At 40.2% G+C, this 18,037-nt stretch overlaps 1 protein-coding gene across 6 annotated transcripts in view; it reads left to right on the top strand.

The window, feature by feature from the left end:
* Positions 1–205: 205 nt before the first annotated feature.
* VTI1A (vesicle transport through interaction with t-SNAREs 1A) overlaps positions 206–18,037 on the top strand; it is a 363,997-nt gene continuing 346,165 nt past the window's right edge. For all 6 annotated transcript variants that reach the window (XR_015767142.1, XM_028092023.2, XM_028092022.2 and 3 more), the window contains exons 1-3: positions 206–450; positions 10,627–10,685; positions 15,307–15,417. Coding sequence is in view for 5 of the 6 variants with exons in the window: in XM_028092023.2 (XP_027947824.1) it covers positions 357–450; positions 10,627–10,685; positions 15,307–15,417 (264 nt within the window). In the remaining variant the exon portion in view is untranslated. The remainder of the gene's footprint in view (positions 451–10,626; positions 10,686–15,306; positions 15,418–18,037) is intronic.

Genomic DNA, 18,037 nt, shown 5'->3' with positions numbered 1-18,037 from the left:
AGCTTGGGGAGCCGGAGCCGCTTTCCAGAGCGTGGAGGGGCAAAACATGCTCTCAGTGATCTCCGAGAACCAGCAGGCTTTAGGAAGCTTTGCGGGGCGCAAATAGAGGTGCTTTTCTTTCGCGAATTTTTTTAAAATTTGAAGCCCGAGCGGACAATAAAAAACGCACACAGGCCAAATTCCGGAGGACTGAGATTGTGACGAACAACCAGGAAGCGGCTAGGCTGGGAGCTGTCCCCGGTTCTCCACTCCGCTCTCGAGGCCCCTTCCCGGGGTCCTTACGCCGTGTTCCTCTGTCCTGCGTGGTCCTTGCCACGACCTGGGCTCCGGCCCGGGCCGATCACTCCGGAGCCACCATGTCATCCGACTTCGAAGGCTACGAGCAGGACTTCGCGGTGCTCACGGCAGAGATCACCAGCAAGATTGCGAGGGTCCCCCGACTCCCTCCTGGTGAGAGCCCTGACCCGGCCGGGTGGGGGTGGCCCCGAGGGCGCCGAGGCTCGCGGGCCATGGAACGTCTCTGAGGCGCGAGGTGCTGCAGGGGCTCTCCCGGAGCGATGGAGCTGGACTTGGTTGAGGGTAAAGGCACAGTCCAGGCTGGGTTGTGGCGTGCCATGAAAAGAGCTTACCCTATCTGAGCCTTCTGGGCTGGAATCCGGACTTCACCACCTTGTTATTTGTACAACCTTGGGAACGTTTCTCTGACTCTGAGTTTTTTGTTTTATTTTGTTTTGTTTCATTTGTAAAATAGAGATGTGAGTATTCAAAGAGAGTGAATGAACATACCTAGATCATAGATCTGCAATATACAGTAACCAGTTGTTTTGTTAGTAATATTATTATTATATGAAGCCAAATAGGATTAAGAGCCATGGTACCAGGATTCAGATCCCAGCTCTGCCACTTAAAAGTTGTGGCACTTAAGTTTCTTAAACCGCTCTCAACTTTCCTTCTTGGTAAAATGGGGAGAATTGTACGTGTGGAGATTAAATGATTTAACATATGGAAATCAATTTTTTGGTGTTAGCTGCTATAATCATTAGTATTTTTCATACCCCCAGCCCCATTTCTTATTTCTCATCCTTCTTGGGAGACTGTAACCTAGTTTTATGTGACACTTGGTACGGGATAATTTTTCTCACTTTTTAAAATTCCACGTATCCCATCTAGAAGTGTTCTTGGTTTTGTTTTTGTGTTTCATTATTTTTTTTAAAGAGTTTATTTGAGAGAGAGAGAGCACAGCGGTGTGGGGGGCGACGGGCAGAGGGAGAAGCTGAGCAGGGAGCCCGCTGTCCTCCGGGGGCTCCATCCCAGGACTCTGGGATCATGTTAACAGTTTTAACAGAGAAGCAGTTTCTGAGCCAAAGGCAGACACTTAACCAACTGAACCACCCAGGTGCCCCTTGTTTTTGTGTTTTAGCATATCTTGCTTTCCATGCTAAACTGTCAATTATGAAGCTGGGAGCTATGTTTGATTTCCTTGGCATTTACTTAGAAAGGGCTCAGAAAAATGTTTAAGTAAATGAACAGATGAATATGAATATGATATTTGGTAATTTTTTTTGTATGTGAGACATTGTTTTAGGATTTATCTTTCTAAGTACAGATTTAATTTGAGTGGTTAGTTGCAGATAAGATTATTACTTTTAGCTTAGTTTTGTTAGGGAAATTGAACCATCGTCTGGACTTAGCCTACCTGGCTCTGGGGTGTAGTGCGAAGAAAAGAGGATGCTCACTGATTTGTGAACTGGTGGGCAACTTCCCATTTCCCACCTTGTTGGTCAGTCCTTGATGCCAGCAATAATTTCTGCAGGACCTAAGTTGTCATTCCTCTTTCCCTACTTCCCCCAAACTTGTGTGTTTATAAATAATTTTCTTCCTTTATTTCTTTGTTTTTCTTTCCCCCTCCCCCACCTATTTTCTATTAATAGGGACATTTGCTTGAAACCAGGATCTCTGAACTTACGCCCCACTCATCTCCTGAAGTCCCAGTTAGTTCTGGTGAGGTGGATGATGTCTTAAAGAGGTTTATGAGCCCAAGTGAGGGAACAGGAGGACAGACCAAGGTAGCATATACCACCGAGCTCTGCTGCCTCAGAGATTTTTGTGGAGAAAGCGGCTGGTGGCCTCATCACTTCATGATACATCACCTCGTCTCTTCAGTTCCGCTTTTCTCCACTGCCCAAGACCATCTTGATTTTTGTTACCCTTGTTGCTGGAGACTACTTCCTTTGACTTGAGTCCCAGAGTCTCAGAGTATGAGGACTTGCGATTTCAGTTGGATTTTTATTTATTTTTAATTGTAACAGTTTTAACAGAGAAGCAGTTTCTGTTTGGGCTTGTAGATTTTTGTATTGGGGAAGGTGTTTTATAAAAAGTAACAAAGTCATCCATGGGTGCAAAGTTGTAAGAGTTGTTTCCAAGAAAACAGATTTTGTTACAGTTGATTTTTTTCCTTATCTTTGTTTTAATGTAACCATTCTTATCATCTAGAAGGAAACTTTTTGGTTTAAGTGCCTTAAAAATAAAGCCTTGACTGGCCTTGCATACAATATAATGTAAGGCCCAAACATAGCAGCTTCACCAGAATTGAAAGAAGACTGTGTAGTTGGCACTGGAAGAATGCTTACTGACCTGCCTAATTGAATGATAGTAATTCTTAAAAATGTAGTAATTTCCCTCTTAATAGTTACTTACACTTGCTTCCTTTGTAATCTTTCTAATTAAATAGAAAAGGATGAAAAGTATATCCATGAAGTTATGAATTTCAGATATATGTCTGTGAACTAACAAATTAATATGTATCACCATAAAAAATATGATAAAAAGTAATTATAATCTCTCTGGACATCATTAGTGGTTGACCTAGAGGAGATGAACTATGATTTACTTGATTTGAGAAGTTTAAAATCAGAGCAAACTTTGCAGCCAGAACAGTTCATTCCCCCAACTTATTAGCTTATTTAAATTGAAATAGAGTGAGTAGGATTGATTGCAATGAACTTCAATCTCTGCTGTGCATGTACAATGTATTAAAGTGTTATCTCCAGAGAGAATAGAAAAGATTGAGTATTTTAAAACTTCATTTTAAAGAAGAAATTTGATTACTCTGTGACATGTTTTAAACAATAAAAAGACTTTGCTCTTAGACTGAAGTGTTTGAATTTAATGTTAGTACTTGGACTAATGAAACAGATCGGTCCCTTCTTAGGTAGTATTTTTATGACACTGTATTTGAAATTTAATTTTAATGATTAGAGTTCTGTGGCAAAGTCAGGAAAACAGATGAGTGAAAACCATAACTAATACTAATTGTGAAGTTATTTTTCCTTTGGTGAAGAATCCTAAGTGGGGGGATACTTTGCAGAGGTTCCCTTACATCAGGCAGGCATCCTCAAGAATCTTAAATACAACGTTGTTCTGCAATTATTTGCTTACTTCATTTACAGAGAGATAAATGGTCTTTTGTGAATCCAACCATTTTGTAAGATTCACACATGGCATTGGGTCTGTTTAGAATCTCTGCTCTGCTACTTACTAGATGTGCAATCTTGGACAAATTGCTTGGCCTTTCTAAGCCTGCTTCCTCCATCTTTAAGTCAGGGAGAGGAGGTAATTACTTCAACCTTACAATATTGTAAAAAATCAAATGAAAGAAAGCCTGGAACACACTGGCACAATTTTCTTCCCAGAAAATGTGCATGACAAATAGCTATTAGCAGTATTATTGCTATTGCTGAAGATAGGGTTAGTAGGACCCAGCTTCTCAGACTTTGTGATATTAATTGAACTCTTAAAGGAAACTTGGACCTCAATTCTTGCTTCCTTTTCTGCCTAGCCTAGAGTTAGGTTGATGTCTCTTGCTGATGCCTACATTTGAAAGGATATGAGTGATCAGGATCTTTTGGATATGAAATGAAATTGGGCTTTGAACTCAGGATATCAAGGAGGGAGGCAGGGAGAGAAATGAAAGTGGTGGGGCAAGACAGGTGTCCTTTCTGGAAGGAAATGCTCAAGTCTCTCATTAGTTATGTCAGTCCTTGGAGGCTTTTGAAGACCATCTAGACGTAGCCATGAATAGAAGAAGCTGTAGATGTTCCATGATTAACTCTTGGCCTTTGTAGTTGTAGTGGTTGTAGATGGGAGAATTCAGAAGTCTGCTTTTATTTATGAATACTGTGGTTTGCTTAAAATGTATGTGGCTCTGGAGCTGTAATGTCCACATGTTTCTACTGAGTGCTTGGAATATGGCTACAGAGTGAAATGATAATATTTTGGATATATTGGGCTAAATATTATTAAAACTATGCATATATTAAAGCTAATTTTACTTTTTAAAATGTGGATACTAGAAAATTTAGAATTACATGTATAACTTGCATGCATTACATTTCTGTTGTTCCAGAGAGAGTTGAAGAGATGGTTCCAGTCCTTGAATTCAGGAACTTAGGTGCATAGTAAATTGGATTGTCCTAGTTTAATCCCATACCCACACTCTAATCCCAGAGGGACCACTCTCCCTTCAACAATGTAGTTAAGCTGAGTAATGGCTTCATTGATTTTTTTAAGAAATAACTTTTAATTTCAGAACAGGTTTAGATTTATAGAAAAATCACAAATACAGAGAACACCTATATATCCTATGCCGAGTTTCCTCTATTGTTAACATCATATATTAATATGATACATTTGTTGTTGCAGCCAGTGAACCTATACTGATACATTATAATTAAATGAAGTCCATACTTTTTTCAGATTTCCTTATGTTTTGTTTTATCTGTTTGTTTTACCTAATGTCCTTTCACTGTTCTAGGATCCAGTCCAGGATACTACAAAACATTTAGCAGTCAGGGCTCCTTATGTTCCTCTTAGCTCAGAGTTTTCTCAGACTTTTCTCTAGACTTTAGTTTAGAGGAGTACTGGTAGGATATTTTATAGAATATTCCTCATCTGCTATTTGCCTGATACTTTTCTCATGATCAGACTGGAGTTCTGGGTTTGGGGGACAAAGATCACAGAAATCACTATTTTTATCACATTATATCACGAATATACTGTAACACAACTTATCACTACTGATGCTAACTAACTTTGACCACCTGTCTGAAGTAGTTTGTCAGGTTTTTCCACTGTAAAGTTACTCTTTTGCTTCTTTTCCATACTCTTTGGAAGGCAGTCCTATGCACAGCCCACACTTCAGGAGTGGGGAATCACATTCCACCTCCTTGAAGGCTTAGCATCTTAAATCATTTGGGATTCTCTACGGGAGAGGTTTTGTCTATTCTTCTCCATTTACTTATTCAGTCATTTATATCCATGGGTTCATGATATTTATTTTATTCTTTGTATTGTATTCCAATACTACTTTATTTTGTTGCTCAAATTGTTCTAGCTTTGACCTTTGGAAGCCCTTTTAGCTGGCTTCTGTGTCCTTTTGGTATACCACTATCATTGCAGGTTTGTTTTTTGTTTTGGTTTTGGTTTTTCCTTTGTAGTACTTTCTTACTTTCCAGTATTATAGAATACTCCAATATCATCTTTTGTTTTCCCTACACCAGTCTCAGAATCAGCCATTTCTACAAGGAGTCCTACTTCCATTTATTGAGAAATGGTGTTAGAAACCATGACCTAGGGGTACCTGGGTGGCTCAGTGGATTAAGCATCTGACTCTTGATTGTGTCTCAGGTCATGATTTCAAGGTCAGGAGATCCAGCCCCATGTCAGGCTCCATGCTGAGTGTGGAGTTGGCTTGGGATTCTTTCTCTCCCTCTCCCTCGGCCCCTCCCCCTGTACTCTCTTAAAAAAAAAAAAAGAGAAAAAGAAAAGAAAACAAGATCTGGATACTAGGTACACTCATTGCTACTGGGGTATTATTGCTTCTAGTCCTTCAGAGCTGACAGACAAGGAAGTACATGCGTGTACAGTAAATCATGTATATATAAATATTTGTATGTGGAGCCATCTATAGTAAGCTAAGCATGAGTTCGTATGCTATCTCCAACTCTAATGCATTATTACATGGATCATTCTAGAATGGCTTTGTTTCAGTATTGACCATTCTCTACCATGCTACATAGTGTAGCATTAGTAATATATCCATTTTTAAGTAATATAAAAAGTTCCTCTCTTAGTGGTTTCACTGCACATTTCCCAGTACATAGTTTCTGCTGCTATTTTATCTAAAAATAGCTACATTGCACAAAGACAGGTACCAGTCACACAATTCAAGTTAGCTCTGACACACTACTTTATGGGGGAGGGGGTGTGTAAGGCTAACTAAGCACTTCTTTTAATACTAACAAAAAAACATGCTATACAGATTTGTGTGTATACCAGCACTAAGCACTTCTGTTAATATTGAGTGCACAAGAAAAGATCATACTATGCAAAGACTTATGTGTATACCAGCATTCATCAAGCCTATATGCAAAAGAAAAAAAAGGTGATGAAATTTGTTTATATAGTATATTTTATGAGTACACCAGAGGTTAAGAGCTCAGTTCTGAACAGCAGATCTTGTTGGAATTCCAACTCTGCAATTTATTAGCTCTTTAACTTTGGAGAAATTATTTAATCACTCTGAGTTTACGTACTTGATAATACTAGTATCTCCAAAGGGCCGTTTTGAGGATTGACTGTGGTAATGTTCAACACATAGTCCTGTGAAAATAATGATAGCTGTTAGTTACAAAGTTCTGAATCCTAGAAACATGCCATTTGTAAAGGGGTTGCCATTTGGTGTAGAAAGCATGGAACTGTCTTGGGAATTACATAGGAGTAGAGCTCAAAGACTGCCAAAAATGTAATGTTGGTAGATATTTCCAAGGTCATCTCATGCAGTCTTTCTTTCCTTCCTTTCTTCCTCATTCATGCTTTCCTCCTAAATCATCACCTTTTCATTCCTTAAAAATGTGAGGAATGCTGGAGAGGGCTAAATTCAGAGTTAGGACAAAGATACGGCAAGAGTGGTCCCTGCCTCCGAGGAGCTGGAAATGAAGGTGAGGGGAAAACTACAGAAAGCATTTTCTCATGACCATCAGAGCCACCAGAACAGAGCACAGAGGTCTGGGAATTCAGAGGAGATAAGATCTGTCCCAGGAAATCACCTCGAGGAGAGGTGGAAGTTGGCAGACAAAAATGGGGAAAGGGTATATTAAGAGAGGTTGCAGTAAGTGGGTGCGGTGGGTATTTTGGACTGCTCAGAATCCTCTATTCTATTTTCTGATAGCAGCACCTCAGTTTTCCATTGAGGAACTCCCTAAACCCAGTCTGGATGGAACTGACAGGCAGCCATGCCCTATCCAGGTCAATAGGTGACATTACCCCAGTGAGTGCATTCAGAGGATGTTTGCTGTAATTCCAATTTTGGGCAGAGTGAACCAGGGAGAGAGCATGGCATTGCTGCTCAAGACTCCTTTTGCAGAGACTGTCAGTTCCTGCTCCCTCAGGGTACCCCGAGCCACCCTGGGAGCTGTCCTTTCTAAGCTTGGGGGCTCATTTTTATCATTGACTCTGTAAACCACTCCATTTTATTCCAATAAGATTCCCCCTCTAACTCTAAAAGCTATCTTTCTAATAGATTCCCTCTTTTGGCTGAGGTTAGCCAGAATCAATTCTGTTGTATTCGGCCAAAGAACCTGAAATGGTAGCTTAAACAAAAGGTTACAGCAGGAAAAGAGAGACAGAGAGAGAGATGTTTGGGTAATAATGAATAGTCTGGTTTGCTTGCAGCATATACAGTGGAGAGCTAGTAGTTGGAAATAAAGTTGGAAAGGTTGCTTGGATCTGGAATGTGAAGGACTTTGACTGCTAGGCTTAAGTGATGCAATCAAAGCCACATTTTAGGAAGATTAAGTGGTGGAGAGGAGCAGGTATGAAGACAGGGAAAGCAGCGTGGTTGGTAGCATAGCTTCTGTTGTAAATGTTTGCACTGTCTTACATTATTTATTCAGTTAACTGTCATTTTTCAAGAACTGATCATATGACAGTCTCAGTGCTAGATTTTAGGACTATAAAGATAATTAAGACATGATTAAAGCCCCCAACCTAGAAGATAAATCTGACCTGTAAGTGTGAGAGATAAATTATTGGAATTAGGTAAGGATTGTAGGCGTTTTCTGTAAGAGAGAGCAGCCAACTCTTTTGTCAGGTTAGGAAAGGCTTCGAAGAGTTGATGATTTCTGAATCCGAGTTTTGAATAGCAGTTTGCCAGGCAGTCACAGTGGAGGTAGGCATAGGCATTGGGATTAAAGGTCTTGGGTCCTGGAAATATATAAGGATTAGAGATAAAGATTTGGGATCATGAATGTATAATATAACAGTTTAAAAATGAGAGTGGATGAAATTGTCCAGGGACATAGATCATAGTCATAAGAGAAGAAAAGTAAGGACTGAACTCCCAGGAATGCCAACAAGTTAAAGGATAAATGGAGGAAAAGGATCTGGCAGAGACCGAAGTGAGTGTGTAGGAGGATCGGACAATCAGAGTGTCTTGGAAGCCAGGAGACGAAAAAGTGCTAGGATCGGAGGAGCAGAATGTTGGATGCCACAAGATTAAGTAAGCAGAGGACCAGAGAATGTCCGTTTGTTTCGGCAAAGAAAAGGTCATCAGACTCAGGGTCATTTCAGTGGATTGGTGGGCGTGAGAGCAAGATTACCGGGAGGAAATGGGGAGATGAGGAAGGGAAACATGACTGTGGATAGAGGAGAGAGAAATTAGTAGCAAAGGGGAATACAGGACAAGGAAGGCTTCTTCCTTTGTTTTATTGATGAGAAAAGCGGGTGCTTCTTAGTTCTGGAGGCCTGGCATGGACTTTCCTAACAACTGAACACCTTAAAGCAAACCAGATGTTCCTACTGCTATGTAAATTCATAATCTCACCCCTGGTCCAAGATGAGCTTGTCTTATTTCATCTTCTGCTCTGGCATAAAAATAGTGAGCTTCTCCTGTAACTTGTGGAGGTGTCAGACAGATGACATGTGCCAGGAGCAAATAAATTTGGGGTCATATACTAAATTTTTAATCCGGCCATATATAGCCTTAACTTTTTCAAAGAGGGAAAAACAAACTAAATTTTAATTTCAAATATGCATTTTTCCTATTTGGAGTACGCACAAAACATCTTAGGTGACAGCTACCCCCCCCCCAGTTTGGGGGGATCAAAGGGAAGGGGTTGGGGATGGCAGAACCTAATTATGGTTCTAGCAAAATAATAACTTCTACTAAAGATTCCCCACTTAGTGTTGACTATCCTCCCGAAGAGTTAGTTAGCTATTAAATGTGGTACCCATTTCAAGCTTCTCTCATTGTTGTATTAGTTGGTCATCGTTAGGTTCACAGAAACTTAACTTTAAAGATTGATTGATTGATTGATTGATTTGAGAGAGACAGAATGTGTGCAGTGGGGAGAGGCAGAGAGAGAGAGAGGGAGAGAGAGTCTTAAGCAGACTCCACGCTGAGCGCAGAGTGCGATGCGGGGCTCGATTTCAAGACCCTGAGATCATGACCTGAGCTGAAACCAAGAGTCAGATGCTTAACTGACCGTGCCACCCAGGCACCCTGAAACCTAACCTTAAATAAAGAAATGTGTTAGTTCAAGAAAACAAATCATGATAAAGTCAAGCAAAACCTGTTTCAGAGTTATCTGGAACAAGAAACCAATTAACTAAATATACCTACCTACTTGCTTACCTACCTACTTACCTACTACCTATCCCTCAGCTTTGTTTCTTTCTCAATATAGACTTCATTCTTAACCACTGCAAAGTGGCTGTCCTTGTAGCTAGAACAATGGATGCCAACAGCTTCTAGACTCAGGTTGTCATAACTCTACCAGAGAGAGGAAAAGACTTTGCTGTTGCTCTAGGACTTTGATTGGTTTACTTGAGTTATATGCAGTCTTCACTTTCACCTGCCAGACTAATGTGGCAAGAGGGATTGAGCTCCTGGGAATGGTCCAGCTAGGGTGAGAAGCCCGTGCTTTGCTAAGTCACTATGACCAAAGCGGCAAGGTCATGGAAGGAGATACCATCTTCCATCGACCTGGTTGGTGAAGAGGAGAGCCTCAAAAGAGTGAGATTATTGCCTAAGAAAAGAAGGATGCTAGACACAAAACCATAAATGTTCAATAAATTTGCTTAGCGCAAAACTTAGGTGTAGTCTCTGAATAAATGGACTTCATCACTTACATACAGCACCCAGTGCTCATCTCTACAAAGGCACTCCTTAACCTATCACCCATTTACCCCATGTGACTTTTAAATTGTATTCATAAGTCAGTTATTCCCAGTTTATTAAAGTCATGGCTCCAAAGACTCCTTGTGCAACCACTAAATTTGCACATTTGTTGTTGACACAGATTCTTCTAAAGGACCAACTAATTTTTGTTTTCTCTTAGAAATGTTATGGCATCTTTTCATAATTAGGTACTCCATAGGATTATATATAACCTAGACTCAGTGGCTTAAAGTGGTTCCTAACCCACCAAAGAATGATCCGGTCGTCTGCCTGATGTGGTAATTCTCTACTCTGACCAGAAAGGAAAAGGCATATCAAAAATAGAGGTTTTTATATATTACATTTACTTGTATTCCTAGCAATTCCTTGGTATTTATTGTTTGTTTCAGATGAGAAGAAGCAGATGGTTGCAAATGTGGAGAAACAATTCGAAGAAGCAAAAGAACTGGTAGGTACAGACATGGTCATATATTGTAACATACAACCAGAGCCTTTTCTGCTGATGCCTTTCTCTAGCCTGTTTTATACTATGTAGAAACATGAAACATTTCTGATTAGCATTTTATAATTCGGACTTCATCAGTTTTTAAGTTGAAGAGAACTTAATAGTTTCTTGGGATTCATGAAAGGTCCACCTTTAATTTTTATTCCTTCATAATACTTTTCATAATAGCTAGAAATAGCTCATGCTTGTTAAAGGCATACTGAGTACCAGACACTGGGTTAAGCATATTACTTGCTTTATAATATTTAATTTTCCCACAAGCCCTGTGAGACAAACGCTATTCATCAAGAAGTGTTAAAGATCTGAGATGTTCCCCTCCTTGCTTTGTAACAGGTGAGCTTGCCATAGTTTCATGGATGCTGGCAGAAGACAAGAGATTCCTGGGTCAGAGACAAAAGAATTCCTAGGTCAGAGACAAAAGGTGCTGCCAGTTTCAGCTCGCTACCTCAGGTCCCTGAGCCCCAGCTCTCACAGGGTGATGCAAGTTTGCCTGGAAGAATGCCTACACACAGTGGAATACCTTACAGGAGAGAAACCTGGAGCCTGGGAAATGCCCTGCTTTGTAGCAGCCTGAGAGCGAGCCTGCTGTTTGTCCCAGAGGGACACAGTATTTCCTCCCCCAGGGCTGCTCCCTGTAAATACAACCCTGAGAAATGGCTTGAGAAAGGAGCGGTCAGGGCCTCGCATTCTTGGCGTGCCCAGCAAGACATGTGGGAGGGTGAGAGACCCACAGAGGAGTGATTCTCAATGCCATTCTTGCCCCCATTTTGTAGACGGGGGAAACTGAGGCCTAGAGAGATTAAGTAACTTTGAGGTACCACACCCAGCAAGTGGTGGAGTATGGACTTGTATTTAAATGTGCTAAACCCAGAGCTCCAGCTCATCCACTACTTTTGGATATAAATAAACTTGCAAATCAAGGAACAAAAAATTAAAAAGTATTGTGTCCCAGTTTTTGGTTTCAAAGCCAAGTATCACAAGTACGACTCTACTTGTTACTGCATTGTGGTCCCAAATGAGTGTGTCGCTTTCCTAAATACTCAAGGGTGCTACTTGGGGTTCCTTCAGTACATACTTACTGATTTACTTAGAACAATTCTCCAAGTGTGTTTCTGGTGACCGCTGTTACCAGTTCAAGTAAGTTTGGGAAACTAGCTAGCTTAGAAAAAATTGGAGGTTGGCATCTTTTTCAGTTGTTGTTTTTCTACAGAATCTTCTTGGACCCTGAAGGAGGCTTAGGCATTATGAATCTCTGAGAAGGGACTGTAGGAGGCAGCTAAAGCCTGGAGCATTTCCAGGCTTATTTGACCGACTGACTGACTTTGGCTGACAGGGCCATACACAAGGGGCTGCCGTTTTAGGGGCTCTGCAGAAGTAGGTGGCTGTCATTCCCCACAACACAGCAGACCTTTGCTCTGTGACTTGGAGGGCTGAGGTAGCGAGATGCACCACACTGCTCCGTCTTCTCTGGCTCTTTTCTAGCTGTCAGAATGTCGGATGCTCTCCAGGCTCCAGAAGATTCGCTTCTCATCTCTGCTGTGCTGTTGCCACGGCAGCTTGGCTTCCAACTCCCCAGCTTTGAATGTTTGCCTCTCGTTTGACAGTTTCTCCCTTTTGCAAATGCTTGTCTCCTTACTTTCTTTTCTTTTTATATTCAACTATTTCTCTCATGCTTTCTGGCCTTCATGTAAAAAGATTGACCTCCTGCATACCGTAACTGCCCGTTAGGACACCCCTTCCTTCTGGCTGGAAGCTTCCCATCAGTAGTGTGGTGCAACTGCTCAGTTATTTGGATCTTGAGTTGACCCCTTAAGTTGTTGTTGAGTTCGCAGGAGCAGTTCTTCTGCCTCAAAATCTGTGTTGGTTTGTTGAGCCATCAAGGTACTCAATGATGTTAGAAAGCTGGTTTCCTAATAACCAAGATTTTACTGGACCAAGAAGTATAAAACATAGTCGTCCCCTCATGGAGCTTGTAGTCATCTTCAGTCGTGACCAACCTCAAGAGTTCTATCTAAGATAGGTGTTTCTATTTGTTTAAAATGATCAGACAGCTGATTTACTTAGTTCCGATGACATCCTTGTTAAGGATGCTGTTCATTGTATTACATCCTCTCCTTTGGACAAGGGAGGACCCTGGCAGAAAAACTTCTTTTTGATTTCACTTATTAGGATTACTTGTGTTTCTGCCGAACAACTGGTTTGTATTAATCTCTTGGACGCTGCTTCTCTTGTGATTACCATGGCCCCCACGTTGTATTGGCCATCTGAATGTTGGGACAACACGAAACAAGTTCATGTTAACCTTATTCCTGGTTTCGTTGAAAGTGCTTGTTGTGTGTTTCCTTTTTTTCTTACCTACTTTTAATTTCACTTTCAATGTCTTTATAAAATGCCTTAAACAGCAGTGTAGTTAACTCTTGGATTTTCACTTACATGTACTTAGGCAGTTATTTGGATGATCCTGCTCACCTTGTTAGAACTAGCTACTTAATGATGATTTCAAAGAAGTGTTTTTTTTTAATTTTTAAAAAATATTTTTATTTGTTCATTAGAAAGAGAGAGAGAGATCACAAGCAGGGGGAGCGGCAGGCAAAGGGAGAAGCAGGCTCCCTACTGAGCGAGGAGCCTGACACGGGGCTCAATCCCAGGACCCTGGGATCATGACCTGAGCGGCAGACGCCCAACCAACAGCCACCCAGGCCCCCCGGGAGAAGTATTTTATTTTATTTATTTATTTATTTTAAATTTTATTTATGTATTTGACAGAGAGAGACATAGCAAGAGAGGGAACACAAGCAGGGGGAGTGGGAGAAGGAGAAGCAGGCTTCCCATTGAGCAGGGAGCCCGATGCGGGGCTCGATCCCAGGACCCTGGGACCATGACCTGAGCTGAAGGCAGACGCTTAATGACTGAGCCACCCAGGCGCCCCCCCGGGGAGAAGTATTTTAAAAAATTGCCTTGCTGAGTAACAATTTAATTTATTGGTGCTTCACATTTATGTTGCGGCATGGCAATAATTTAAGTAGTCACTGCTTAAATCTAATTAAAACTATCTCTCTCTCTCTCAATAAAAATTAAGACCCATGAATTAAAACATGGTTTTCTGGTTTATCTGAGAGCTGCTATCGTTATTCAGTCTCTAATGCTGGACAAGTAAGAGTTGTTTTTTTTTAAAGATTTTTTATTTATTTATTTGAGACAGAATGAGAGAGAGAGAGAGCGAGAGAGAGAGCGCGAGCACATGAGAGGGGGGAGGGTCAGAGGGAGAAGCAGACTCCCTGCTGAGCAGGAAGCCCGATGCGGGGCTCGATCCCGGGACTCCAGGATCATGACCTGAGCCGAAGGCAGTTGCTTAACCAACTGAGCCACCCAGGCGCCCCTGGACAAGTAAGAGTTTTATTAGTGATAAGCTTATAGTAGTCATGGGAATAACTCATTAGAAAGCTTTAAAAGGTAAAATATAAGCAGCGTTTTTGGATGTGAGTTTATTTGACATGGCCTGAGCCAATTTGCTGTTGGTGGTGGTTTTTATTTTTTAATGCCAAGTGTAAATAAGCTACCTCTGATACCTTGTGTTTATACTTGCTGTATTTCTTCCGCATCATCAGTAATCATCTCTACTATTATTAACATTAATCTAGTCATTACCAAGCAAGAGACATTGTTGTAAGCGCATTATAGGAATTACACCATATAATCTTTACAGCTGTCCTACAAAAGACTGTCTATTTTTAGAAATGAGAAAAGTAAGGCCCAGAGGAGTTAATAAACCCATCCGAGACTGCCCAACTAGTAAGTAGTGGAGCCTGTGATGTGGATGCAGGCGTCTGACTCAAAAGCCTGTGTTCTTAACCGTCACACTCTTTATGTGTTGCCTCTCAGTAAATGCGCATGTGTTGTATCCAAAGTGTTATTAATGCCAGATTCTTGAAAAGTATGCGGTTGTGATATCAGTGAGCTTTGTGTAATTTAGTAAATTACTGTATCCATTTAATGCCATAACATGGTTATAAAGTAGAAGGAGTTATGCTGAAGGTTGAGATCACATCCTGGTTGGCATGTGATTTTCCTAATCAGAAAAGAGTTTCCAGAAGAATTTTCACCAAATGACTAAGGCTGAGCTGACATTTTATAGATTTAGGGTAGAAATATGGTTTGTTTTATGTTCCCATAGTCCTGGTTGTTGGTTTGGGGTCAGAAGACCAAACCAGGTGAGGTTAGATTGAATGATAGGACACACCAAAGGTATTAAAATTGTTATTATTGAAGATGTTTGGATTAATGCATATGTGTGAAAAAAAAACAAACATTCTTGACAAAGTGAGTGCTTTGGCACTCCGCATGTCCCAAGCAAGCACTCAGGAACTATTTATTTGTTGACATAAACAAAAGTTAAGCCCCCAAAGCAGTTCCAATGTTATTTGATCATAGGCAGCTAGCTCCCTCGGCCTGGCTCCTCAGGTGTAAAATGAGACATTGGGATTAAATCCTTTCAGCTCTAAATGTCTGGCCAAATAAAGTATAAGCATATGATTTAAGTCACGTTTTCCTCTCACCCTGCCAGCTTGAACAGATGGATCTGGAAGTCCGAGAGATACCACCCCAAAGTCGAGGAATGTACAGCAACAGGATGCGAAGCTACAAGCAAGAAATGGGGAAACTTGAAACAGATTTTGTGAGTCAGATTACCCCTCTCTGTCATATTTACCAATCTTTAAACTGCATTTTCGCCTCTGTTTTCTGTTGTTTCCTCCACACGCCAGTTAGCCGATATGCATAGTCTCTGGAAGCTGGTGCAAAAGACAGCACAGTTTTTATTATTTATGGCTTGGGGGTCTAAAAATACTTAAAGAGCTAGCTACTGATGGAATATGAGGTACGTTAGATTCCTGACTCACAGATAGATCCAAAGCATGTTGTCCTCTGAGTTTAGAGAGTATTTATTGATACTTAGCATTTATTAGAATTTTGAAACCCAGTTTTGGGGCTTTCCTTAGTCTGCAGCCTTTCAGATGCAGTGTTCATAGATGGACTTCAGGGGCACATGAATGTCCTGAAATTATATAGGTATTTTTGGATGTCCATTCCCATGTGCACTTTTCTCCTGGGATAGGTGCCATAGGCTTTATTAGAGTCTTAAAAGGACATGTTACACTCCTCCCACTAAAAGGACAAAAATAATTCAACTAATTATTTATAAAAGTGATCCTTTATACCAGTTGCTCCAAGAGAATATTTAGCTTTCTCTCCCTATGTATCGGACTTTCAACTCTACCTACTTTATACAAATTTAAGAATGCAAATTTACACATATAATGTTGAAATTGTTAGTAATTAGAAAGTAATAGGAGTTTGAAAGATAGAGCTGAGCAATTCCACTTCTGGATATATAACCAGAAGAATTGAAAGCAGGGTTTTTATATTTGCACACCCATGTTCGTTGCAGCATTATTCACAATACCAGAAGATGGAAATAACCCAGGTGTCCAGCAGCAAATGAATGGTTAAACAAAATATGGTACATGCATATTACTCAGCCTTAAAAATGGTGGAAATTCTAACGTATGCTATGACATGATATGACATGAACATGACATGACATGACATGCTTGAGAACATTATGCTAAGTGAAATAAGCCGATCATGAAAGACAAACAGTATATGATTCTGTTTATATTATGTACCTGGAGTAGTCAAAGATAAGAGACAAAGTAGAATGGTGGTTGCTAGGGACTGGAGAGAGGGGGAAACAGGCAGTTATTGTTTAATGGGCGTAGAGTTTTAGTTTTGCAAGATGAAAGGTTCTAGAGATCGGTTGCTCAACATGTGAATATATTTAACAGTATTAAACTGTACACTTAAAAATGGTTCAGATGGTAAATTTTATGTTATGTGTATTTACTACTTAAAAAAAAAAAGATACAGACGAAGAACTGAGCTTTACCTGTAAATGACAGAGGAGTCATGTCTTAGTATGTGGATCAACTTCATTTCTGACCCTGGGGTCCAAATTCATAAAGAAAGTCAAGAATTTATGAGGATCTTTCTGCCTCTGTTCCTGCCTTAAGTGTTTTGCTTATGGAGGCTGTGTCTTCTAGACTAGAGTGGCACCAGACCCAGTGGAAATCCCCCTAGAGTCTGGAGATAGGGTGATTTGCAGTTACGCATATTTATTTTATATTTTGATGGATACTTTCCTGAGAAGTCAAGATAGGCTACATCAGTGACTCTGATGCAGTTGCCTTTTAAATTGTCTTTCCATTAATTAAAAAAAAAATTGGAATCTGCCATGGGCCTAAATTCAGAAAAGAAGCATAACGGCCCAGCTCCTGTGCTCTGTGCTAGATAAAACCTTCTCTAATTGCTTTGCGAAAGGTGGGTTCTCTTAGGGAGAATATGAAGTATAATGAGGAAATTTAAATTGATTTGAGAATTTGACAACTCAAATTTATACTTAGACAATTCTAATTAAAATTAGTGTTTCAATATGAATGATGATAGTAAAGTAAAATATTTATGAGGATTATTTTAGTTTGCTAACCTCATCTTTATGAAACTCCTTTACAAAGGTTTCTCTCTTGGTTTCTAAAATAACAAATTATATTAGTTTGTGAGGGCTGCCATGATAAAGTACCACAGACTGGATGGTTTAAACAACAGAAATTTATTTTCTCACAGTCCTGGAGGGTGAGAGTGTGAGATCAAGGTGTCAGCAAGGTTGGTGTCTTCTGAGGCCTCTCTCCTTGGCTTGGAGACGGCTGTCTTCTTCCTGGGTCTCCACATGGTCTTCCCTCTGTGTGTGACTATGTTCTGATTTCTTCTTAGAAGGAGACCGGTCACATTGGACTAGAGCCCACCCTGGTGGCCTTGTTGTAACCCAGTGAACTCTTCTCTAGATGCAGTCACTTTCTGAGGTACCAAAGGTTAGGACCTCAACATATAAATTGAGGTAGTAGACACAATTCAGCTCATAACACTGAATTTAGTTTTAATCTTTTCTTAAAAAATTTTCAGAAATTAAATTGCTTCTGTTGCTTATAAGTCAGCTAGCTCAATCTTCATTTTTTTTTTTTTTTTTTTTTTTTTGTCTCCTGAAGAATATAATCTGGTTAGAGTCTTCTAGGTATTTGGATATTGTATACTTGGGTACATATTTCTTAGGCATATTATCTGTTCTAGAGAAAAATGGAATCAGTAACTGTGATCTGAACATCTGTTCTCCGGGCTGTCATTAAAAATTCATGTATTTATGTGGATAATTATTAGCACAACTTTCTTTGATTGTGTCAGGAAGC

Source organism: Eumetopias jubatus, unplaced genomic scaffold, assembly GCF_037043125.1.
Source record: "Eumetopias jubatus isolate StellerSeaLion01/CBP00866 unplaced genomic scaffold, mEumJub1_p1.0 scaffold_17, whole genome shotgun sequence".
NCBI classification, from domain to species: Eukaryota; Metazoa; Chordata; class Mammalia; order Carnivora; family Otariidae; genus Eumetopias; species Eumetopias jubatus.
The sequence above is the reverse complement of the archived record's forward strand: the minus strand, read 5'-3'. Positions and strand labels throughout refer to the sequence as shown.